The following is a 25549-nucleotide window of genomic DNA, read 5'->3' on the forward strand; positions in this document are numbered from 1 at the left end:
AGTAAAAGATAGGCAAGAATGAGTGATAACCTCATTGAACACTTTTTGTAGTGTCAACAGAGAGATGGCTATCATAAAACAAAAAGGCGCATTTGTTTCCAGGTGTGTTCATAGGACTTTTTTGTCTGATTTTGATCAGTACAGTCTCCTCTAATAATGTGAAACACTTATTTTTCAGTACCCTTTATATCACTTAGATTTCTCTGAATAATCTTTAAGGACATTTATTGAATAGAAATCATGAACAATGAACAGCTGCAGCAGTTTGACATCCACTGTTGGATAAGGGCCACCTCTAGACTTTTACAAGTATTACAGCCTGTAGCTTTATGGATCCATGTCACTCTTGCATATTTTCTGATGTCACCCACTCACCTTCTACTATGTTGTTGCCTCAGTCTTTTCTTATTTCTTGGAATCTAGCAGAGAACTGCCTTGGCACTTTTATCATACATTTACCTGAGTGCAAATCCTGCCCATTTATTTTCATTTTTATTAAAAACCTAATGTCTTTCCTTACAGGCTATTTCCAGATGTAATTTGCTTTTTTTCCTGTTTCTCCTAGCAGTTGCAACACACACCTCTTCATTACTCACTGGTTTTCACATTCAGATTTCTTGCCACACTGTTACAAATCAAAACCAGTAATTTATACATTTTTAAACTTTACTTTCAGACACAATGGAAGCATAGTTATAAAAACCTCAGTTATTGTACCAAAATCACTAAAAGGTCAGTTTTATTCCTGTATTTATTTCTTACATTGTCCATCTAATTATTGTATTCAGCTCTGCAAAATGCACTAACTTGTCAGCCAGTTATATGACATTGTTAATTTCTTTTCAATATATTGATTGTACATTATTTTAGTCTTATTGTAATTGACTTTCATACTTGCTCTATTCATTTCTTTAATTCATTGTTGAAGTTTATCTGATCCAGAGGCAAACAGTACACAACATAAAAACAGAGGTGGTTCATGTATGTTCCATTTCCTTGTATTCCTTTTTATCAATGTGAGTTTTATGGATTTTGTTGAAATAGGGCCAAAATTCAGTCTTGAAATACATGAATCCCATACAAAGTAGTAATTCATATTCATTGCTCCATTTTATAATTTCATTCATGATTTGCAAAGGGTTCATTGTGTTAAATTCACTTCTAAAGCCAGCTTGTTCCTTCCCTAATTGAAATCTAACGTGTATTTTGTACTATTGTTGATGGCCTTTACGTATATCTTGTACATACCAGGGAGGAGGCTGGTAAGTCTATTGCTTTTCATGTCTTATCTGTCTCCCTTCTTGTGAAGAAGAATAATTAAAGACTTCTGGTTCAGGGAAATTCTCTTCTTTTGCAAACATTCTGTGAAAAATTTTGTAGCTCCTTTGATATTACAGCCCCCTCTCTCCCCACTCCCATAATTTCTTTTGAAACACAATCATCTCAAGGTACCTTCCCTTTAGTACCATATAAAAGGAACTACTAAAATTTTCCATAGAATGATTACGAAAGGAGACAGTTTCTCCAAACTGAGAGCCTCTATTTATTCTCCTTCACAAGAAGGGAGACAGACTACATCCATACATTGGTTCAAATGGCTCTGAGCACTACGGGACTTAATTTCTGAGGTCATCAGTCCCCTAGAACTTCGGACTACTTAAACCTAACTAACCTAAGGATAACACACAGATCCATGCCCGAGGCAGGATTCGAACGTGCGACTGTAGCCATCGCACGGTTCCAGACTGTAGCACCTAGAACCACTCGACCACTCCGGTCGGCCATCATCCACACATTAACTGCATTTGTAAATAAGGATGTGGTCTCTCTTGAGCTTGCAGTTTTAGTAAGGCATTTAACTGTATCTTCTTTGACCTCTTACTAGCCAAACTACAGTATTATGGAGTAAGTAATATAACATCAGAAATAATTAATTCTTACCTAAATAACATGGAGACTGAAGGAATGATTTAGGTTCCCTTCTACACCACTAAGGAGCATACATTCTTGAGCAGTGTGCTAATTATGGAAGATAATAAATAATGGGGCATGGTGGAAGAGCCATGTGAGCTGGTTCTAAGATACTATTCCCAAAGGCTTAACAACTACAGTAAAATTTAATGAGTTAATACCTCTTAATCAAGGAACCCTCACCGAGGGTGGAGTCTTTGGGCAGGGTGTACCATGAATGGCTTACAGCCTTTGTTCAGTGTCATCTGGTGGCAATGGAAAACCTGCTTCAGTGGCATGCTTGGCAGCAAAGAGGGTGCTAAAATGGCCGGGGATGGAATGATAATAAACCACCTGGTACTCCTGGCACACAGTGCAGTATTTACACCAAACTGCATACAATATTCCAAGTGCTGATGATGAAACAGGTGTCTGTCATCAGGCTTTGTGTGCTTTGTATACCCATAGTCATTAGAACCACCTCAAGGGGACCCAGCTTGGGAAGGCGATGTGGAAAAATGTGCTAGCACTCCTCCTGTCAAAACATTTAACTCACATTCAGGAGGATGATGGTTCAAACCTGCATCCAACCATCCTGATTTAGATTTTCTGTGACTTCCCTAAATCGTTTCAGGCAAATGCCAGGATAATTCCTTTGAAAGGGCAAAGCCAACTTTCTTCCATATTCTTCCCTAATCCAATGGGACCTATGACCTCACTGTTTGGTCCCCTCTCCACACCAACAAACCTCTCATTAAATGAACCATGACAGAACACTGACACTGAGCATGGGGTAGGAATTCTGCTGTACACACATACCATCGCAAAGTGCAACAGGCTACGATACAACCCATGTGTCATTGCATGGGCGAGTTCCCAAGAGCATGGCCAAGAGGTGTTGCCTCATCAGAGTGGAACAAGAGATGCCTCAAGCCACAGTTTGGCATACGTGGATCTGGAAAGTGTGGCCATCTAACCTCCCCCTCAGGTGAAAGTGACCATTGAGGGTGTTGGGGGCTGCGTTTCCAGTCTGCACAGCATTTCATGTGCTGCTACAGGTGGAGGCTATGAAGGGACTCAGCACACAGTTGCCCCTTTTGAGAGGAAGACACCGGTGCCAACTGCACAAAGGGTCATTTGAAGCTGATAGGATTCTTGCTGGGTGGCATTCACAGGTTGTTGCTGCTGTGCTTGTGCTGTGCTTTCCAGCGAGAGGAGGAACATGGGCAGCTCCTGTGCACGGCATTGGGAGCATGTGAAATAGCATCACTGCTTCCATGGTGCACGTGCTAATACAGTGGTGACAATACTCTGTTGGTGGTGGTGGGTGCCTGTGGGGTGGGGCACTGTCTGCTTGGCTGGAGGCTGTGAAAAGGGTAGTGTGATGGCAATATCAGGGTCCAAGGCATTGGAAAGTGGGTCAGTCACATAGTCATTTGGTGATGGATCAGAGGCAGTTTCAGCTGATGGCATATTGGACATGGTGTCGGGAGTATCATCAGCTGGTGGCACATTGGGTACAGTGGAGGGGACGGTGGTGACCTGATATCCATTGGAGGTGGGTAGTGGACTGAAAATGTCAAGGTGAACACATGGGAACCGGTATTGTGTGGGGGAAAGACGGCCACAGGGGAGTGAACGCGCCGTCCGATCTTGGCATGCTGGCACAGAACACAGGACTGTGCCCATTTGCTGTAGTCATGTTGGATGCCCGGCCAGACGAAGCGTTGTTCATGAGAGTGGTGGAAGCACAGATGTCTGGGTGTGCGAGGCTGTGGACGTGGTCAAATGCCGGTTTTAGAAGGCAGAAGAGAGGAAGGGGTGGGAGCAATCTTTGCAACTGTCAAGTTGTGAAGGGTCCATGAGAACATCACACCAGATCTTACGGTTAAAGTGAGGTACAGATCTTAGCTGGAGGTTGAGGCCAGAGTCTGCATTCTGAAGGGCATGGGCTAGGTCTGTTTCTCCCTCTTGAGCAATGGCCAGGGCATTGTAGTCTAAGGGTTGGGTGATGGCACAGGAGCAACTAAGCAATCTGCCAGAATTTTATTGATGCTCGCAACATGCTGGATGTTGGTAGTGAATTGTGCAATATACTCCTGGGGTGTAAACTGTCAGGGCAGCTCATGGTCATATGCGCCCAAGCAGTGTTGTGCTTCAGAGAGTTTCAGTGAAAAGAAGGAGAGTGGTTGCTGGACATTCAGATGTTGTCCACGTGTTGTTGTAAGATGGCCCTGAGAGCTTTATGGCTTATGTCCGCCACTATTGCAAGGGGGGCATTAGGGTGAGGGTGGGCCAAAAGGGCTGCATTGGTGAGGTCCCGTTTTGTTTTTTTGAAGCTCTCAATTATTCCCTGAATCCAAGGGACCAGCTTGTTGCCTTCATGACTAATACCATGGAATTCTGTGGTAAGGGCTTTTGGGTGGCAGAGGCATCCTTAAGATTGCAACAGAAAAAGGTGACCATGCCAGTGAAATGCCAGTGGCCTTTGAAGATAGTAGTGTGTGGAAACTCTGCTGCTGCCTGTACTGTCTAGGGAAGGGGGCAGGAGCCGACAGCAGAGACTAAATGTCTGAGAAATTTGACCTTGCTTGCCCCAGAAATGCGTTATGCCATATTAAGGATCACTCCCGCTTTCTGTAGGTGGTAAAATTTTTTGTAATGTGTAGGTGGTGTTCAGTAGGGTCACTGGAGTAGATGAATATATTATCTAAGTAGGTGAAAGCAGAGCAACTGGAATTTATGTGTGGGATTTAGTGCAGTCTATCTTACTGAAGGTAGTAGCTCCTGAGATGGCAATCTTAGGTGTGGAGGTGTGGGACAGAATAGCGGTCAGGGATTATGTGGGTATGAGTTTACGGTAGTTGCTGTAAGGTCATCGGGAACCATCTTTCTCAGCGGGCAAGGTGATGAGCGGAAGCCCAGGGCTTTTGGAAGGGTGAAGTACGTCACTGGCAAGGAGCTCTTGGAACTCCTTTTGTGCGATGTTGCGTTTGTAAGAGGGGAGGGGACAGCACGTGTAGTGGCAATGTGATGCATAGTGTGATGCTGAACATTGTGGGTGGGGGGGGGGGGGGGGGATGAGAAGGGGGAATTGTGCAAGGAGCTGGGCATATGGCCTGAAACTGCCAGCTGTTTAACAGCAAGACATGTGGTGGGGTGGGAGCTGCATTGTATGATCCTACCAAAGGTGCCATCAATTGAACAGCGCTTTGCTTCATCGGCCTGTAGACTGTTATGTCCGAGGAAGTTGGTGCCCAAAATGGGGTTGGTAATGTCTGCAACCATGAAGGTCCATGGTAATTCGAGCTAGAAGCCTAGATCAAATGAGAGGGTATGTACTGCATAAGTAGGGATGGCTGAGTTATTGGATTCACATCCCATACGAATAGGTGCTGTGAAGTGGTGCAGCAACCAGGCAGGCCTACCGCCAGTGGCTGCTGGGATTTGGGGACCAGAAGCACAGAAGTCTGCAGTTGGTGACATTCTCATCAAACCTTTGGTGGTACCAGCCAGCTATGCCTAGTTCACAGTGGTTGTGATCATCAGGGGGCGTGGTTAGGACTGGGCATGTGAGAGTGGCTATTTTCGCCTGAGCTGTTATCGCATGTGTAGGGCAGTAAGCACCTGGTTGTAGGTGTGTGAGGTGTAGGTGGGCAACACTAACGATAAGTGCAGCCATTTCAGAGCTCAGGTGCATCAGAATGTGGTAGAGGTTGGGGCCCTGCATGCTAGTTGGAGACTTGTTAGTGCACAGGTGGCGTGAGTGACATCATACATGTGGCGACTTGGAGTGGGGTGGGATGACTGGGTGAATACCCGGCCAGAGCCACAGGGTTAGGCAGCATTGTCTGCTGCAGCCCTAGCGGGTAAGGATTTCAGGGTTTTGTACAGATTATTGGGCAAGACCATTGTGACACCTTACGATAAATGGGCTTGGGAGGCCAGGACGGAATATATGGGGGTGGGAAGTGACATGAGCCAGCAGTTTAGGAACGGGCTTTCATGGAGTGTGTGTAGTTTGGTGAGTGTTCAGATGTGATCCAGCAACAGGGACAGGTGCATTTCATTGCACTGCTTTAATGATAACAAATTATGTGCTTGTTGCAGCTCCTGAATCACAAAGCTAGGTATGATGTGTTTTTTTTAGTTTAGTGTAGCTGCCATAGATATGTGGATGTGAAATAACGCCCCACACTTGGGTGGCAGTGAGCGGATTGAGGTGACTGACAACCATCCCAAGTTTTGTTACATCATTCGTTATACAGTAACCTGTGAAAACTGTCTCAATGGAAGCATGCCACAGGTGTGGGTCTCACATTGAAGGGGAGCAAGTGAGTAGCAGTGTAACAGAGGGGAGTGGTCTGAAGAGTCGGGTTGTGCTGGGCCTGCTGCCCCATTGGTCAGCTGAATCAAGCAATTCTGTAGTGCTGACAGTTGCGTGCAGAGGTCCAACATATTGCAGAGAAGAAGGTAGGCGGGATGTGCATGGTGTGCACCAAGCAATACAATCTTTACTACGTGTTGTTATGGGAAACAGTGTTCAGCAAGCCATACTGTGGCTTTTTTGGGTGTGCAGCTGTCAGTTGTGGCTGAGGCATCGAGGGGCATGGTGGTGTGAGTGGGGGGATATCGCAGAGGGGTGTGGGAAGGGATGCAGGAGAGGTGTGTTGTGCTCAAAGGAAGGGCATGGTGGAGGGGTGCAGGAGGGTAGCAGTGATGCATGCAGTGAGATGGCATGTGTGGAGGGGTGTGGGAGGAGTGGAGAAGGCAAGGAGGGAGTGAGGCTGCAAGTGGGATGCATCTGGCTGAGTTAAAGGGAATTGAGTTTGCAACCATATGGGTAGTGCTGTCAGAATAATAAAAAAGAAAAACCAACATGTTTTGGTAAAGAGTCTTAGCACTTTGCTTTAAAGGGGTCAACAATGAAGGAACGATTTAGGTTCTCTTCTATACTCCTAAGGGGCATACGTAGGTAAGTGGCGCACTAATGAAGAATTATGAGAATGAATAATGGGGCATGCTTTAAGAGCCATTTGAACTGGTTCTGAGATAGTATTGCTGAAAGCTAACAGCTACAGTAAAATTTAACATGTTAATATCTCTTAATAAAGGAGGACCCTCACCCAGGGCGGAGTCTCTGGACAGGTGGACCATGAATGGCTTACAGCCTTTGTTTGGCGTCGTATGGAGGCATGAGAAAACTTGCTTCAGTGGCGCACTTGGGAGCAAAAGGGGTACCAAAATGGCAGAGGATGGAATGATAATAAACCCACCTGGTACTCCTGGCACACACTGCATTCACTGAAATATTTACACCACACTGCTCGCAGTATTTTGGAAGGAAGAAACAGGCTTCTGGCATCAGGCTTTGTACACCCATAGTCAATAGAAGAACCTCAAGGGAATGAAGCTCGGAAAGTCAGCGTGGAAAAACGTGGTAGCACTCCTCTTGTTAAATGAACCAGAAAAAAACACTGACCCTAAACATGGGGTAATAATTATGCCGTTTGCGCATTCCCCGGTGAAGTGCAGCAGACAACACATGAGCTACATGTCGTAGTGTGGCCAAGCTGCCGAGAGCAAGGTCAAGAGGTGTTGCCTCATTAGATCGGAACAAGAGACTTCTCTAGCAATTGTTCATTACGTGATTATGTGTGGCATCTGGAAAGTGTAGACATCTAAACTTTCCTGTGTAAGTGATCGTTGAGGGTGTTGGGGTCTGGTTTCTGGTCTGCACAGTTTGTCATCTGCTGATACAAGTGGAGACTATAGAAGGAGTTGCCACAGGCAGTTTGTGTCAACTCATATTAGGCATTCTTTCCTGAAGAAAGTCACGTTTAGTGTGCCTCAGGGCTACATCCTTGGACCTTGGACCATTCTGGTTCATTATTGCAATCAACAAATTGCCACATTATGTTTCACTTCATTTAGTTATGTGTTGTGAATACAACACAACTTTAATCACCACAATTTGAGATATGTTTAGGGCACACCAGAAATCACAGGACACTCTCTTCTTAACACTAAACTGGTTTTCATCAAATAAACTACTGTGGGATCCAGAAAAAACTCAACACCTGCAGGTGGGACGAGCTAAAGACATAGAAGCAAAAACTGTAAAACTGCTTGGAACACATATTGATTTCAAACTAAACTGTCAATCCCATTGTTAATCCTGTCTGCAGAAAGGTACTAAGGATGTCCTATTCCGTATGAAAACTATCTGATCCAGTGAGAAATAAATTTCTTAGGACAGCTTATTTTTTACTTTTTCTGTCTTACACATCTTATAGGCTATTGTTATGGGGTCACTCAGTTCTGTCCATGATGTACTAGTGATTCAGAAAAAGATGCTGTGAAAAATGCGTAACATCAGTCGAAGGAAACACTGCCGTATATTCACTAATATCAAAATAATGACAGTGATAAATCTTTATAGCCATTCATCATTGATATATGTTAAAAACAACATAGCAAAGTTTGACACCAAAGAGAACATACACTGTCATGACATTAGAAACAAAAGGAGCATCGACATTCAAGCAGGCAATCCTCACGAAGTGAAGTGTTTGAAAATTTTTAATATATTGTCACACTCTGCAGTCAGAACTTTAAAAAGTAAGTTATATAACTGGTTAATAAACAATCCATTCTACAGTTTCAGAGAATTCTTGGATGCTAGTAGTGTAGAAATTGATTTTTGGAATTATGATTACAATTCTGTACAACTGGTTAATATAGGATGACATAGGATCATGCCATTGATATGAAGCCCATTCCATTACATGTGGTGAAGGCTAATAAACAATCTGAATCTGAATTTACTTCAAACCCGATAGTTATATTAACATTACAGCATAACTACTGTTTTACGAGGAAGGGACAGTAAGAAATTTCTTCTACGCAGGGGAGCATAATATTAGTTTCAAAGGTGGTTGTTATTGTTCCATTTCCATTTGTGCTGAATACTCTCATTGCTCTGTCTCACAACACATCAAAGCAGAACACTGCCCTCATCCTCTGTCACTGACTCAGTTCACTTTCCCATGCTTTTCATAGGCCCTTCGTTTTCTGTTTGTCCCACATGATTTGCTTAGAGTTTAGCATTCACATTTGCTCTATTGATTACTGACAGCTCAATGTTAGTTGAAGAGAATTGAAATCCTGGCTATTGGTTCTTCCAGTATATGCACATAACCATCTTTCTATTTTCTGTTGCTAATATATTTCTTTTGGCTAATGACAAGATTTTGGGGGGTTCTGGAAGATAGAGTTTCAACAATATTTGGTAATTTGTGGCTTTGTCAGCCATGCTCCTCTTGTTCCTAGCAATGAAGCTGGTAAGTAGAATATGATTTGAAAATAGAGACTCAAGGACTGATACGATGGTTCCTCCAGGGTCCTGGACTGAACTTGACAACTGATTCTGAATAGAAGAGCATAAGGGATATATTTGCCTCATAGCCTTCCAACATTTATCTTACATTGTTGTAAACTTGCAATACCTCAATCTTCTGGTTCTTTCACTTGTAATCTTGTATTTATTCTCATAAAATTGAGGCATTTATCAATTCTTTCTTTCAGTCACTCACAGTACCAAAGACTTATTTCAGCCTGTGAACTGTATATAACATTTATTGATTTTATATCTAAAAACAAAGATGATGAGACTTACCAAACAAAAGCGCTGTCAGGTCGATAGACACACAAACATACACACAAAATTCAAGCTTTCGCAACCAACGGTTGCTTCTTCATTAAGGAGGGAAGGAGAGGGAAAGACGAAAGGATGTGGGTTTTAAGGGAGAGGGTAAGGAGTCATTCCAATCCCAGGAGCGGAAAGACTTACCTTAGGGGGAAAAAAGAACAGGTGTACACTCACGCGCACACACACACATATCCATCCGCACATACGCAGACACAAGCAGAAAATGTCTTCCCTCTTTCCTGAAGAAGCAACCGTTGGTTGCAAAAGCTTGTATTTTGTGTGTATGTTTGTGTTTGTTTGTGTGTCCATCGACCTGCCAGCACTTTTGTTTGGTAAGTCACATCATCTTTGTTTTTAGATATATTTTTCCCACGTGGAATGTTCTATTATATTTATTGATTTTAGTTACTTAGCACATGCGAAGGATGTTTGAAATTTGACTCTTTATCTGTTTGATCATTCTAGGCAAAGAAATTGTACTGGTGTGAGTCAATAACAAATGTCATTCAAAGAATGAACTATGATGGAAGCGAGAAAGAAGTTCTGCTGGAGCACTCATTGGATAATCCTTTTGCCATTAGTGTTTACAACAACACGGTTTATTGGATTGATATGTAAGTATAATTCATTTAAGGGATATTCAAAGAACAAAAAGTAGTTTTCTCACTGGTGCTGGGTCATAAAAGAAATTCCATTACTCACTTCAATATTATTTATCCCCAGTTATGTATTTCTGGAACATACCTTCATTCTCAGTTGGAGATATTGTTAAGTCGTGAAATATACAAGGTTTGTTTGAGTAAACATATCCTTATGTTAAAGGGCAACTATTGATTACTATACGGCAAGAATTAAAGTGACAATTTTTGAAAAACTTGAGTAGACTAGAACTAAAGTTTCAAATGATTAATGGAAAGTCTCATATAAGGATGTGAAACAAATACTAACAGTGAGATAGAGGGGCTGGCCAGTACTTACCTCAGCTCTGTACAGCTGATAGATACACAAAACAGAACAGAAAATTTACATCCCTAGCTTTCGGAACTGTGTTCCTTTGTCAGGGAGGAGAGAGGGGGGAAAAGAGGAAGAAGGGAAAGTGGATTCAGTTACTCACAACCCAGGTTATGAAGCAACAGGTAAAGGTAAACAGGGAGGGTAGCAAAGATGGAGGCATATACTGAGCTGAGGTAAGTACTGGCTAGCCCCTCTATCTCTTTGTTAGTATTTGTTTCAGAACTAAATATACTAATATTACAAAATTATAGTTGTTTTCTGCTGACTGTAACAACTGTGGTTCTCATACAGAAGGAAAAGTTTCACACTTACATATTGTAGTGCATCATCACTTATAAGAAAAGGAAGATTTCCACCTACACTACAAGACATAAATCTTTAAAATGCAACATGGGGAAACAAAAATAATCGGATAATTTTTTAGAGTTTTTATGTGATCAAGTTGCAAAATGTTTATCTGTTGGTGGCAAGCTGCCATGTAAATTGAGAAACAAGTAAATTTTCCTTTTTGTTGTGAATTTGCTCTCTGTTTTTAGTAGAAACTTCCCCCCACCACTCAGCCAGTCTTTCCTGTGGATAATAACTTCCTACACTAGGACACAAAGAACTTCTGAAACTATTTTTGAAAGGGAGATTTCACGTTACCACAAGCAATATGTTCATCAAACTCACCTTGAATCTGTATGTAATAGTGGGGATACATAGTCCTGTTGATGGGGCTCTGGTAATTTGCCTTTAAATGATACAACTTCCAGTTTGTTATCCAAAGATCAGATGCAGATAGAGAACATTGCAAATGATGTTTCCTTGTTTCTTCTTCTTTGCTGCACCATATCAGTGACCTCATTATCAAAAAGATATTAAATCTTAATATTCTTCCATCTCTTCTTTGTTTCTCCTCGTTTCATGATGAAGGTTAAAACTAAATTTTTGGCCTCTTATTTATAGCTCATGTGTTAACAATCTATCATCTTTTTACATGAATGAATGGATAAGTGACAATTTACCAATCCAGCAGATTTTGTAGTGGGATTTGTTGTCTTTTCTCAGCTTTTATAACTCTTCACAGAGGTCACCTGAATCGTCATCAGAATGATAGAACATTGGGACATAGGCTAGAATATTTCTGTGGAATATCTTTTGTTTATGTATGAAATGAGTTCTGCTATTCTGTTCGAGTTTTCCTCAATACTTGCAATAATTATTTTTCTTACTTATTTATTTATGTATTTTTTTATTTTTACAGTAAATTCTAAACCTGAATTTTCTCCATGTTCTGTTCCTCACTAGCAAAACATATGTCTTGATTTTAATCTTCCTGCCACAAGGTGGAATAGGACAAATGTCACAAGACTGTATCATATATGACACTTGACTAAAAATCTGTTTTTTTTTTCCCTTTATAAATCAAGTTCATTTGGTTTACATACATAATACATACTACTGCACACTAGCACTGTTTACAGTTGAATGAAAACAAATGAGATATGTCGAATCTGACGCCGCCTTTTGGTAGGAAGATTAATTACGTTTGCTCTGCATTTTTTGCCACACTTCTTATAACTGTACTAAATTCCATTTGACCTTTTTAATTTTTCTACCAAATCTGCTGGCCTATCTTTGGGTCCTAAACTTCTTAAATTTACTGTCTCAAAACAACAAGTGGTAAAGTAGTTGGATTTCTAATGACCATGTTGGTATCTGTTTGTGCACCAGAAGTGCAGAAGTGTCTGGGAGTGCAACATGATCTGTACAATTGCGTACCAGCTCCCAAAAAGTTTGACAGGGTACTCAAATGGTGCTAAATCAGGGTGTATATGACCCGGGACAACTGGGAGATCTGGGAAAAACCTGGGAATTTTTTCAACTGGGAGAAAACCGGGAAGAACCCGATAATTTTTCATTGTTTTCATTTTAGGTTAAATTTTTATAGTTTTGGCTGGTAAGAACCAATACTCTAACAAAGGATATTACTGTATCCTGCTATTGCAGAATAACACTGCAGCAATAAAACATGAACGAGAGAAAAAAACGAAAATAAAACTTAAATTGCAAAGGAAATGCGCCATATACAGCAACAAAACACAATGCTCATACAAGCATCTGCCAACAGCAAAAGTTGTCAAAGGCTTTAGGAAGACTGTGCAATGCTTTGTAACAACAAATTGTCTCCAGTGAGCATGATGTCACAACTGTTTACATTAGATTTGTTTTAGCAGCTACGAGCGGGATCATGCACATGCGCAGTTGAGTACTACCTTCTCCTGCTTCTGGCTACAGAAATGTGACTGTTGGCTGGTTGGCTGTGTAAGCAGTCACAGCAAGCAGTTAGATTCTACCGGGAAAATTTTACTGGAGCGCCTACGCCCAAGCTGCCAGATTCATGCATGCACAGCAGGCATCTAGGAGGGGGGGGGGGGGGGGGGCAAATTCATATTCTTGAGGGAAAAAAACCTTGTTTAACATAGCGCCTAGCATCCAGCGTATGTTAGTATATCGATTATTCATATGACTTTGAAACGCATCCCTGTCACTTTTTGAACATTTTTGAACAAAGTTGATTTCTGAAAGAATCGTAAGATGATTTGTGAATGGGTGCATAGTGTACAAGATGTCCCTGTCAGGGGAATCCTCGTCGCATGGGAAACAAACTTTCCTACAGACAAAAGGGGACGGGACTGTATGAGCTGAGCAGAGTAAGGCCGAACTGATGAATACCAACCGCTGTCTGATTGTGTGGCTGATTGGGTTTGCGAATGATGAACATTGTTATAATTACTAGCGAAATCCATAGCTTCAGACTACAGGAGTGCAAATAAATGAATAACAGGTAAGAAATATTACGTATTATGTTCTCAGTGTATCCAATAAAATGTAATTTTGACAGAAAATACTAGTCAGGGCAGTTGTACAGTCCCCGGCTAGCAGCCACTTTAAGTTATATTCTGGAAGAAGGGCAAAAAACGCGTTGTATGAATATGTAACAACGCTTAGCCAGAAAATAATCACGGGTAAGTAAACTGGTGATTCTGGCAGAGTTAGTGAAGTTAACCCATGAATAAGCTTTGACATTGACAGGAATAGTTACGGAATTAGTGATAACAAGACTCTTTGTTAGAACGAGGTAGAGAAGAAATGGGTACATCATACAAATTAAGGAACAATATGACGACTCCAAGTTTGTATAAAAATTTTGTACTACTACTTATCGATCTCATGCTTGAGAAACTGGAGTGTATGAATGAAGTGTGAAACTATTTCCTAATGTAAATCCTTTTGCTTGTAGTAGGCTTAATAAGCATTTGATATTGGTACTTTATGAATTATGTTCTGTAATTACAAAATGGCTGCTCAAGTGTGGTGATGCCTGACTTCTGGCACTCTCTGGCAACTGCAGAAATGAATCTATTTGTAACAGGTCGCAGGAAAATATTCTGAAGAGTGGTTTGAAAAGCATTACCATTAAAGTAAATTTCCTTTTACGCAAGTTGAACTATGTGCGAGAATGTACGATGAATTTCTTAAATCACAGAGCGTTTGACTCTCATTTAAGAATCAGCTCTTTGATAATGGGCCATTTAGATGAATTTTGAGCCCAGAAGACATATTTATGTCGTTACTAAAAATTTTACTGCCACATTTGTGTCATATATCTTAAATTGTAATACGCAAATGAAAGACAACATTATATGTGAAAGCTTATTTTCTCTTGCAGCGTATTAATCTTACAGACCAATATTATATGTGAAAGCTTTGCTTTTCGTGTAGCAACACTAGGTATATTAATTTAAACCATTAACTTTTTCTGTTTGTATGTTCGTACTTCCTAACAGTGATGTTGCTATTCGCTGACTACATCACGTGTCCTAAGCTCTGAATACCCGCTGTCATTAGCTGGCGAGATCAAGTGACATGAGCTATGACTCACTTACAAATATGCGTCGCAATTTTGATTTCAGTGCTTCGGAAAGTAACATGCAATGTTTGGTGGAATTCAAATGTATACTTTCGTAATACAAAAATATGCAGCATACATGTTGCTGCACATCAAAGATGTTTCCAAAACATGTTCTTTTCCCTGTGTTTAGTTTTCTAAAGCGCCAGGAAATTCTACGCCCTTGTAGAAAACCTTAACCATTCAAAGGACTGATAAGTTATACAGTTCCGAGAGAAAATATACTTTCAGTAAACAGTGAAAAAATTTGCTTTCACCCGGGAGAAAGTGTATTTTTAACCTGGAACAAACATGGGACAAATCTGGGAATTTTTTCTCCTTGTCCGCGTACACACCCTGTAAATACGGGAACAGTTGTGGCTGTAGCAGTCTCAGTGCAGCCAAAGGGTCTCCGATTCCTAAAGCCTGGAATCTATCCTTGGCTTTGGGATGGTTTGTTCCTATCTCACAGAGGAAAGAGTGATAGGTTGAGGAAATTAGGAAAGGAGGAGCAGGTCTGTCAGATCTCCAGGTTCACCTGTTGTATCTCTCAACTTTGGATTTGAATGACCCATCACTACTTTTCAACCTTCTCTGACCTTTTCATCTTTCCTCCCTGAGGAAGTAACTAACAGCTACACAAGCTAACCGTAGTTTTTTTCTGTTTTTAAATGAGCCTGTCATCAGTATTTACAATTTCACCTTCTGAAACTTTTATTTCACCAAGTTTTCTGTGCGTTATTTCTTCATAGATTGTTTTGTTGTATGTTCTGAATCACCAGCATCAGTTTTCTCATCTGCTTTTAGTATGTATCCTTTGTAAATATCTTTGCACATAAACTGTCTTCTGTAATGTTTGCTTTCTCTTTAATGGGAAGAGTGATATCTTCTATGGGTACTTTCCTCATCTCATTCCCAAAAATTTTCCATAATGTAAATGTTTTAGGAGTAAAGAAGACCACTCACTGAATAGCAGAAGCATTGAAACCTTGACAGACCCACTCCATAGAGATTTAAAACTTGCTGGTTTTATTTGCAGTCTGTCAGTTTAATTTTCTGCAGTACTGAATTAACCAACTGAATTTAATGAAAAAGACATATTTCACCTGACCCCAATAGCCATAATGCTTTTTAGAGCTTCCACTACTACCAGCATATTGTCCTCTTTTCAAAAATACATACACATATATCACAAGTGACATTACCTGTCTGATACCAGTGTTAAGTTTTACAAACTGGTATACTGAGCCTGCTGCCACCACCATGAATTCTGACTGGCAGCAAAACTCTTCTTTTCCTATGCTGCTTCTCTACCAGTTTATTTTTACAATTCATGCCATTGGTTGCTGCAACCTATATTCTTTACATCTATATGATGCTCATCCTTCTCCAGCACTCATGACAAACAAAATCCATTGGTAAACTAGAGTTCAGATATGTTAATAACTTATTATCTCCCATTCACCCTTCGCTTCTTAATTTTTTCTCAGCTCTTGTTGCTTTAAGTGGTGTAATTCAAATTTAACATATTGCAACTTCGCCTGGAGCCACAAATGTACTGTTTAAGCGTACCATTATCTTTCCCACTGAAAACGTGCCAAGGGAACCACAATTTAGAATGCTTGGAAAAAAGCTCCAAGTTTAATTAACCTGTTGCAAGGTCCGCACTTGTTAAACAAGGATAAACAATTTTTGTAAAATGTTAACATGTAGCCACAAAACAAAATTATATAATAATTTGCCTTCATTTATTGTGTGTGAAACTAAGTCTAAAAATATATCTGCTGGCACAAGAACAAAACACACAAACACACACACAGAATTACTAGCTTTCGCAACCGATGGTTGCTTCTTCAGGAAGGAGAGGGAAAGACGAAAGGATGTGGGTTTTAAGGGAGAGGGTAAGGAGTCATTCCAATCCCGGGAGCGGAAAGACTTCCCTTAGGGGGAAAAAAAGGACAGGTGTACACTCGCGCACACACACACACGCTCACATATCCATCCGCACATACACAGACACAAGCAGACATATTTAGGCCATATATATATATATAAGGAGTTGAGGTTGGAGAGGAAATTCTGGAGTTGTTCTTCACTGTGAGTCCAGATCATGAAGATTTCGTCAATAAATCTGTACCAAACTTTGGGTTGGCAGGCTTGGGTAACCAAGAAGGCTTCCTCTAAGCAACCCATAAATAGGTTGGCATACGAGGGGGCCATCCTGGTACCCATCGCTGTTCCCTTTAATTGTTGGTATGCCTGGCCTTCAAAAGTGAAGAAGTTGTGGGTCAGGATGAAGCTGGCTAAGGTGACGAGGAAAGAGGTTTTAGGTAGGGTGGCAGGTGATCGGCGTGAAAGGAAGTGCTCCATCGCAGCGAGGCCCTGGACGTGCGGGATATTTGTGTATAGGGAAGTGGCATCAATGGTTACAAGGATGGTTTCCGGGGGTAACAGACTGGGTAAGGGTTCCAGGCGTTCGAGAAAGTGGTTGGTGTCTTTGATGAAGGATGGGAGACTGAATGTAATGGGTTGAAGGTGTTGATCTACGTAGGCAGAGATACGTTTTGTGGGGGCTTGGTAACCAGCTACAATGGGGTGGCCGGGATGTTTGGGTTTGTGAATTTTAGGAAGTAGGTAGAAAGTAGGAGTGCGAGGAGTCGGTGGGGTCTGGAGTTTGATGGAGTCAGGTGAAAGGTTTTGTAGGGGGCCTAAGGTTCTGAGGATTCCTTGAAGCTCCGCCTGGACATCAGGAATGGGATTACCTTGGCAAACTTTGTATGTAAAGTTGTCTGAAAGCTGACGCAGTCCCTCAGCCACATACTCCCGACGATCAAGTACCACGGTTGTGGAACCCCGGAAGAATGATGATGGATCGGTCAGCTTTCAGATCACAGATAGCCTTGGCTTCGGCTGTGGTGATGTTGGGAGTAGGATTAAGGTTTTTCAAGAAAGATTGAGAGGCAAGGCTGGAAGTGAGAAATTCCTGGAAGGTTTGGAGAGGGTGATTTTGAGGAAGAGGAGGTGGGTCCCGCTGTGATGGAGGACGGAACTGTTCCAGGCAGGGTTCAATTTGGATAGTGTCTTGGGGAGTTGGATCATTAGGAGTGGGATCAGGATTATTTTTCTTCGTGGCAAAGTGATATTTCCAGCAGAGACTACGAGTGTAGGACAGTAAATCTTGGGGCTGAAGGTGAGGCCTTTGGATAGGACAGAGGTTTCGGATTGGGAGAGAGGTTTGGAGGAAAGGTTAACTACTGAATTGGGGTGTTGTGGTTCCAGATTGTGTTGACTAGAATTTTGAGGTGTTGGAGGGAGTGGAGCTGGAAGTGGGAGATTGAGTAGATGGGAGAGACTGGTTCTGTGTGCAATGAGAGGAGGTTGAGGTTTGTTGGAAAGGTTGTGGAGGTTGAGTGAGTTGCCTTTCCAGAGGTGGGAAACCAGGAGATTGGATAGTTTTTTAAGGTGGAGGGGGGCATGCTGTTCTAATTTGCGGTTGGCCTGTAGGATGATGCTATGAACAGCCGGTGTGGATGTGGGAGAGGAAAGATTGAGGACTTTGATTTGGGATAGGAGTTGATGGGTGTGTTCATTGGCCGAGTCGGTGTATAAGTGAAGGATTAGGCGGGTGAGGGCTGTGGATTGTGCAGTTTGTAACTGGTATAAGGACTGATGTAAAGAAGGATTGCAGCCAGAGATGGGAACTTTAAGTGTGAGGCCTTTGGGGGTAATGCCAAATGTCAGACAAGCCTGAGTAAATAAAATATGGGAGCGTAATCTGGCTAGGGTGAAGGCATGTTTGCAGAGGGAATGTAAATAAAATTTAATGGGGTTGTTGTAGGGATGTTGTGAGGTTGACATGGTATTAGAAGGTGGAAAGGGTAATATGAGGTTAAAGTGAAAATAAATAGAAATATATATAGGGAGAGATAAAGGTGTGAAAAAAGTCGAAAAAGTGTTGGTTTGAGATGAGCTATGTTGATCCTGTAATGAACTTAGGTTGGTGAACAACAATGGGTGCAAAGGTTAGGTAGTTGTGTTGTCTCCAAAACACGTTAAAGGGTGGGGAAATTCAGGAAAATTTCGAAAAAAATCCTCCGAAAAAAGTTTCGAAAAAAATTTTTCGAAAAAAGTTTTGAAAAAGATTTCCGAAAAAATCTCGAAAAATTTTTCCGAAAAAAATTAATATATATATATGAAATGTTGTTACAGTGTGCATATCTTGTGTCTAAAAACTGTAACAGGGAGAAGCAGCTTTTAAAATCATGTTGGTGTGATTGTGTGAACTTCTTTTCCTTCTGTGTTAATTATTTGGCAATATTGTGCTTTAATTATACTAAGGAAATCCTCAATATTAAATATATTATCTTATTTATGTGTACATTATCTAATGAAATTAATTTTTTTTCCAGAACACATGAAGGTGGTAGTGTCAAATCAGCACAAGCATCAAATCTTTCAGATTACACAGTGCTGATGCGTGGGCTTGGTGATTCACTAAAGGATATTGAAGTTTTTTCAAAATATAAGCAGCAGGGAACAAATCCATGTGCTGAAAATAATGGAGGATGTGCAGAACTTTGTTTGTTTAATGGTACACATCCAGTTTGTGCATGTGCACATGGTAAAGTTTCTGCAGATGGAAAAACTTGTGAAGGTATATTAAAATTTTAGAAAACATCCTTTCACAGAGAATGAATAGCGATCAGTGTGAAATATTAAAATTCAGTAAAATAGTCTCGATCACAGCGGATGTTTATTTTGGTTGACATCCAGTTTTGATCTGTGATTTAGACCATCTTCAGGATGTAAGCACCATGATAGCAGCTATATCATGGTGCTTGCAGTCTGAAGATGATGTAAATGATAGACTGAAACAAGTTGCCAACCAAAATAAATATCTGTTGTGATCAACTCTGTTTTACAGAATTTTAATCACAGTATATTAATTGGTTACTGTGATAATCCTACTATTTCCTGTAGTTACAGTGGCAACATGTTCAAAATCAAGTAAACTTGTGTATACCAAAGAATGTAAGTTCCATATCTAATTCTCCAGGATGCAATGATCCATGCTAGTTTATTGATTTTATGTTATTTTAGTACTGAAGACAATGTATAGGATAGAAAAACCCTATCTGCCCACTGTGTTCGATTTTTGCACTTTTTCTTGTTGGCTATTGTAATGTAGTGAATATTATGAGCATTAGATTTGTAAGTGCTTTGTTATCAAATTATCTTTGTGTATTGCTGCAAATTATTTTACTTGAAGTATGACTACACAACCCACCATTCTGTTTTATCATTGACTGGCATTTTGAAATACCTCATTTTTGACCATAGTATTGCTGGAGGAACCATATTGTGTGAATATGAAGCAAACATAGTGAAATAGTTTTCACATTTAACTTTTCATGTTTTCCCAGTGGATCTATGTATACTCTTGTTGCATTTGACACCAGGTAACATTGTGTAAGTCTCACAATATTTCATCAAACTGTTAAGAGATTGTAAGGTGCCTTTGATAGCTACTCCTGCAAGATATGAGCAGGAATATTGGTATGGCAGCATCCAAATTATTCAGGCCAGAAGCAAGAATCACATAGAGACTCAAAAGCTTTCATAGTTGGACAAAAATAGTGCTCATAGTGCCTCCTTGCGGGGAGGAAAAGAGAGGCCTTCTGTACATGTGCTGTCGGCAGTGACTGTGCTGCCGAAGATACCGTAGTTACAAGCTCAATAAAAACCATGTATTGCACTGTGTCAGACCTGTAAGTGGAGATTCATGTTTCCCCATTTGAATTTAAGAGCTGCTAGCATTGCATTCCAATTGAAATCCTGTATCCATATTGATTTGATTGTCTGCTGTGCATATAAGCACTTCACTTTACATCAGCACAATCTCTGCCGATGGTGCACATGTAGATAGGCTTATCTTCTGCTCCTGACTGAGGCCACAATGAGCAGTATTTTCATCAAAGTGTAAGAAATTTTTCATGCATGCATATTTCCTGTTCAGGCTCTGTCAGATTTAGATGACACCACGTAAATATCTCTTCTTGTGTTTTGCAGTAGTAATTGCTGCAACACCTAGAGATGTCAAACATTTGCTTCAAAGAAATATTGTGGTATTTACACAATATAACAGAGTGACAAATCCATGGGGTATAGTATTTCCCACGCTCCCCCCCCCCCCCTCCCTTCAATTTTGTTTGGGGGGGGGGGGGGCGACTTGCTGAATTAACCTGAAATATTTGTTTCAAATTCCTGAAACTACTCTTGCATCTTCCTCAGAATTAACAACCCTGAGAAAGAAAATACATTGTAAGAGATCACCCACTCAGCTCCAAAACTGTCCTTTATAGAAGGATTGATTTACTATTCATTCCAAAGACACACAGACAGCAGATCATCAAGCATGTAGAATAAAACCAAAGACATTAAAGTCATTTGTATTATTTATTTAAACCATGTAATACAGAATCACAAAAGAATGGATCTTCTAATGTTCTTTGACATGTTTTGAATGAAGTGGTTCTTATGCATAATAAAAAGATTGAAAGATATTTTTATTTAAAATTGTTATCAAAATTTTCATGGAGGTTTTAATGTTGCTTAACTGCAGTCCCCCCTTGAAATACTCCTCATTATGAAAGCTTCATTGTAGGATGAGAGTGATGTAGTTTTTTGCAGTGCAATACTTAGCTTTGAACTGTTGAATCTCCTCTACCAGTAAAGTCCATTAGGGATTGTATATTGCAGATTTGCCTTAGACACTGAAATAATATTTTCTAACACACTGATGTATCCTTTTAACCACAGATGTATTTTCCATTAGCATTTACAAAGATGTTCTCACATAAACTGTCTTCTACCAACATGACTGGACAAAACAGCAACTGTTACAGACTTTGCATTATTACTTCAGCCAAACTGTGACAGACTGCAAGTGCTTTGCACTGCTCATTACATACCATAGCTTAACAGTGTTTGTTCTTTGGCCTATAAATAATTATATTTACTGATTTTACAATGCAAAGTTGATGATTTACAACAAACTGTTAGTACAGATTTAAAGACAATAAATGATCATTCATTCTAGGTACATTTATAATTATTGTTCTTTTGACCTTTGTGTGAGGAGATTTGTTTATCATGTTACAAAAACTTACATTAGCTATTGTAAAATCATTAGTTACTTCTTATTTCATGTTGGATTTTATTCCTAACAACTACTGAGGTACAGTAAGAAATGCCAAAACAGAATTTTATGTTAAAGTTCTGTATGATAATTTCATAGTATCAAAATGACTGAAAATCAATAGTGTTTACATCAGAATGTTCGAGCATTGTTAATGAAAAAGTTAATTACAACTGATGTAATTGGTTTTTCATTATTGACATAATGCATAAAGTGCACAAGTCATGTTAAATACATCAGATGACTGATAAATATTCAAAAAAGTCTGTAGGTAAATTGAAATTTATGATTTTTTCTAATTAATTGTTGGTTTAATTACAACATAGATATTTCTCCTAACATTTCTATGGGAATGTAATAATGCAATCTTAAAAATGAAATTATAAATTTTCTGAAATTTATGACAGTATGCTAATTCACAACATCAGGTTTTCTAACTAATGTTAATCACAGTTAAATGATCTGAAATAATGTTAATGATGTTTATTCAGTATATAAGTGAAACATACATTTTAATTTGCTGATAAAAATTAAGAAAAACCATACTTTCTAACTTTTATCCATTACATATTGTGGATCAGGTAATATACAATCTTCTAAACTTTTAGTGGTGTCAAAGCATTCATTAACTACTTCATAACTAGTTCTATTACAAGGTGCAGTTCTATATTCACTGAAATGCATAAGACAACTGTTAGGCTACTAGAGTCACACATCACCAGGAAGAAAACATTTTACAACAGACAAACAAATATTGTTTCCCAGCAGTAAAATACATGCTTCATTCAAATTTCAGTGACTGGTTAAAATTATACATCAGAGCAATCATAAAATTTGACATTGACTTAAGTGCCAAAGAAACTGGTTTAAGCATGCCTATTCAACTGCAGAGAGATGTAAACGGTAGAATATGGCAGTGCGGTCAGCAACACCTATATAAGAAACAAGTGCCTGGCACAGTTGTTAGATCAGTTACTGCCGCTACAATGCCAGGTTATCAAGATTTAAGTGAATTTGAACGTGGTGTTGTAGTTGGCACATGAGCTATGGGTCACAGCATCTCTGAGGTAGTGATGAGGTGAGGATTTACCTGTGCACCATTTCATGATTGTACCATGAATATCAGGAATCCTGCAAAACATCAAATGTCCAACATCGCTGCGACCAGAAAAAGGTCCTGCAAGAATGAGACTGACAACAACTGAAAAAAATTGTTCAGTGTGACAGAAGTGCAACCTTCCACAAATTGCTGCAGATTTCAATGCTGGGCCATCAACAATTGACAATGTGTGAATCATTCAACAAAACATCATTGATATGGGCTTTTGGAGCTGAAGGCCCACTCGTATACCCTTGATGACTGCACAATACAAAGCTTTATGCCTCACCTGGGGCCACCAACACTGACACTGGACTGTTGATGACTGGAAACATGTTGCCTTGTAGGACAAGTCTCATTTCAAATTGCATCAAGCAGATGTAAGTGTAGGGGTGTGGAAACAACCTCATGAGTCCATGGACCCTGCATGTCAGCAGGGAACTGTTCAAGTTGGTGGAGGCTCTGTAATGTGTGGGGCATGTGCAGTTGGAGTGACATGGGATCCCCAATATGTCGCTGACAGCTGACACGTACCAAAGCATCCTGTCTGATCACCTACATCCATTCATGGCCATTGTGCATTCCAACAGACTTGGGCAATTCCAGTAGGACAGTGTGACACTCCATATGTCCAGAATTGCTACAGAGTGGTTCCAGGAATGCTCTTCTCAGTTTAAACACTTATGCTCTCCACCAGACTCTTCAGACATGAATGTTATTGAACATATTTGGGATGCATTGCAACAAGCTGTTCAGAAGAGATCTCCAATCCCTCGTAATGTTACAGATTTATGGACAGTCCTGCAGGATTCACGGTGTTGATTCCTACAGCACTTCTTCAGACATTACTTGAGTACACGCCATATTGCGTTACGGCATTTCTGCATGCTCCCAGGGGCCCTACACAATATTAGGTAGGTATACCAGTTTCTTTGGCTCTTCAGTGTATTACATGTACCTGACTACAAGGTCTCCTTATCTCCCTGTGTCAGTACCTGTCACATTCCTTCCAAACACATCCACGTTCCACCCTGGCACATATTCTACTTGTGATTATGTCACAAAAGATATAAAAGAATGTAATCAGTCTATCGTTTAATCACCATGAACAGTGTGTCATTTTTTCCACAGTAAGAAACGTTTCAGCACAGTCATTTACCAGAGTTGGCATTTCATTATAAAGAAGAGCTTTCTTCATTTTCACCCTAAATAATACTACATAGTAGCAGAAAAAAATACCATTAAATATAACCCTTATGTTGTGAATGTTACGCATGAGTGATTACCTTTCCTCATTAATTCATTTTTTTTTTTCCTGTATCTATTTTTAACAGGTAACAGTTGAAATGGAAATTGTACTGACTTGTGTGTTTGCTTACTTCCAAGGAACATTTATTTGAAATCCTTGCATTCTGTGTGAAAAAGTTTTATTCTGCGGCTGTTTCTCCTGTTAAATGTATACTAGTGAACTAAAGTGAAGATATGTACCATACGTCTGATTTTTCTTATTTGTTTCCATCATACTAATAAGTATTTTGCTTTTCAGATTATGACAGCTTTTTAGTGTACTCACGTGTTGTACGAATTGACAGTATTCATATGTTTGATGAAAGAAACTTGAATGCTCCATTTCCAAGCATTCAGTCACAAGATTACATGCACAATGCTATAGGATTATCTTTTGATTTCAATAGAAAGAAGATATTTTACTCTGATATTCATAAAGGGAGCATCAATTCAGTTTACTTCAATGGGACGAATCATACAGTCATTGTAAGCAGTAAGTATGATAAATGCTATATTAAGCATATTTTTGCGTAGAACATATGGAGCTGTAAAGGAGTAAGCATATGTACAGCACAAGAGCATCATTTTTCAAAGTGTAAAAGAAAAGAAAAGGCAACCACTATGTGGAGCATAGTAACATATAATAGAAAAACAGCACTCACACTAGCTTTCAAGCACTAGATCTTCTCCAGCAGTAGTACACACATCCATGCACACAACCACACAGAGACAGCACCTGTGAGGTTGTGTGTTTGAAGGTGTGTACTATTGCTGGAAAAGAGCTAGTGCTCAAAAACTAGCATGAACGCTCTTTTCTTTTATGTATTACTGTGCTCCACTGATCGATTCACTATAGGTGAGTGACTGACTTTTCCGTGCTCCATCCAGAAATTTCTATTATTATTTTACAAAGTGTCTTTGATTATGGCACAAAGATAATAAATCTACACTATGTCTACATCTACATGGCGACTCTGCAAATCACACTTAAGTGCCGTCAGAGGGTTCACACTAATTCTTTATCGTCCCTCTCTTGAACAGCACATGAGAAAAAATGAACAACTACACTCCTGGAAATTGAAATAAGAACACCGTGAATTCATTGTCCCAGGAAGGGGAAACTTTATTGACACATTCCTGGGGTCAGATACATCACATGATCACACTGACAGAACCACAGGCACATACACACAGGCAACAGAGCATGCACAATGTCGGCACTACTACAGTGTATATCCACCTTTCACAGCAATGCAGGCTGCTATTCTCCCATGGAGACGATCGTGGAGATGCTGCATGTAGTCCTGTGGAACGGCTTCCCATGCCATTTCCACCTGGCGCCTCAGTTGGACCAGC

At 40.1% G+C, this 25549-nt stretch overlaps 1 protein-coding gene across 2 annotated transcripts in view; it reads left to right on the plus strand.

The window, feature by feature from the left end:
• The window catches only part of LOC126278124 (low-density lipoprotein receptor-related protein 1), a 688899-nt gene that overhangs the window by 507859 nt on the left and 155491 nt on the right, over positions 1-25549 (plus strand). For both annotated transcript variants that reach the window (XM_049978010.1, XM_049978009.1), the window contains 3 exons: positions 10127-10275; positions 19019-19263; positions 24453-24686. In XM_049978010.1, coding sequence (XP_049833967.1) covers positions 10127-10275; positions 19019-19263; positions 24453-24686 — 628 coding nt within the window. The remainder of the gene's footprint in view (positions 1-10126; positions 10276-19018; positions 19264-24452; positions 24687-25549) is intronic.

Source organism: Schistocerca gregaria, chromosome 6 (genome assembly GCF_023897955.1).
Source record: "Schistocerca gregaria isolate iqSchGreg1 chromosome 6, iqSchGreg1.2, whole genome shotgun sequence".
In the NCBI taxonomy this organism is placed as follows: domain Eukaryota; kingdom Metazoa; phylum Arthropoda; class Insecta; order Orthoptera; family Acrididae; genus Schistocerca; species Schistocerca gregaria.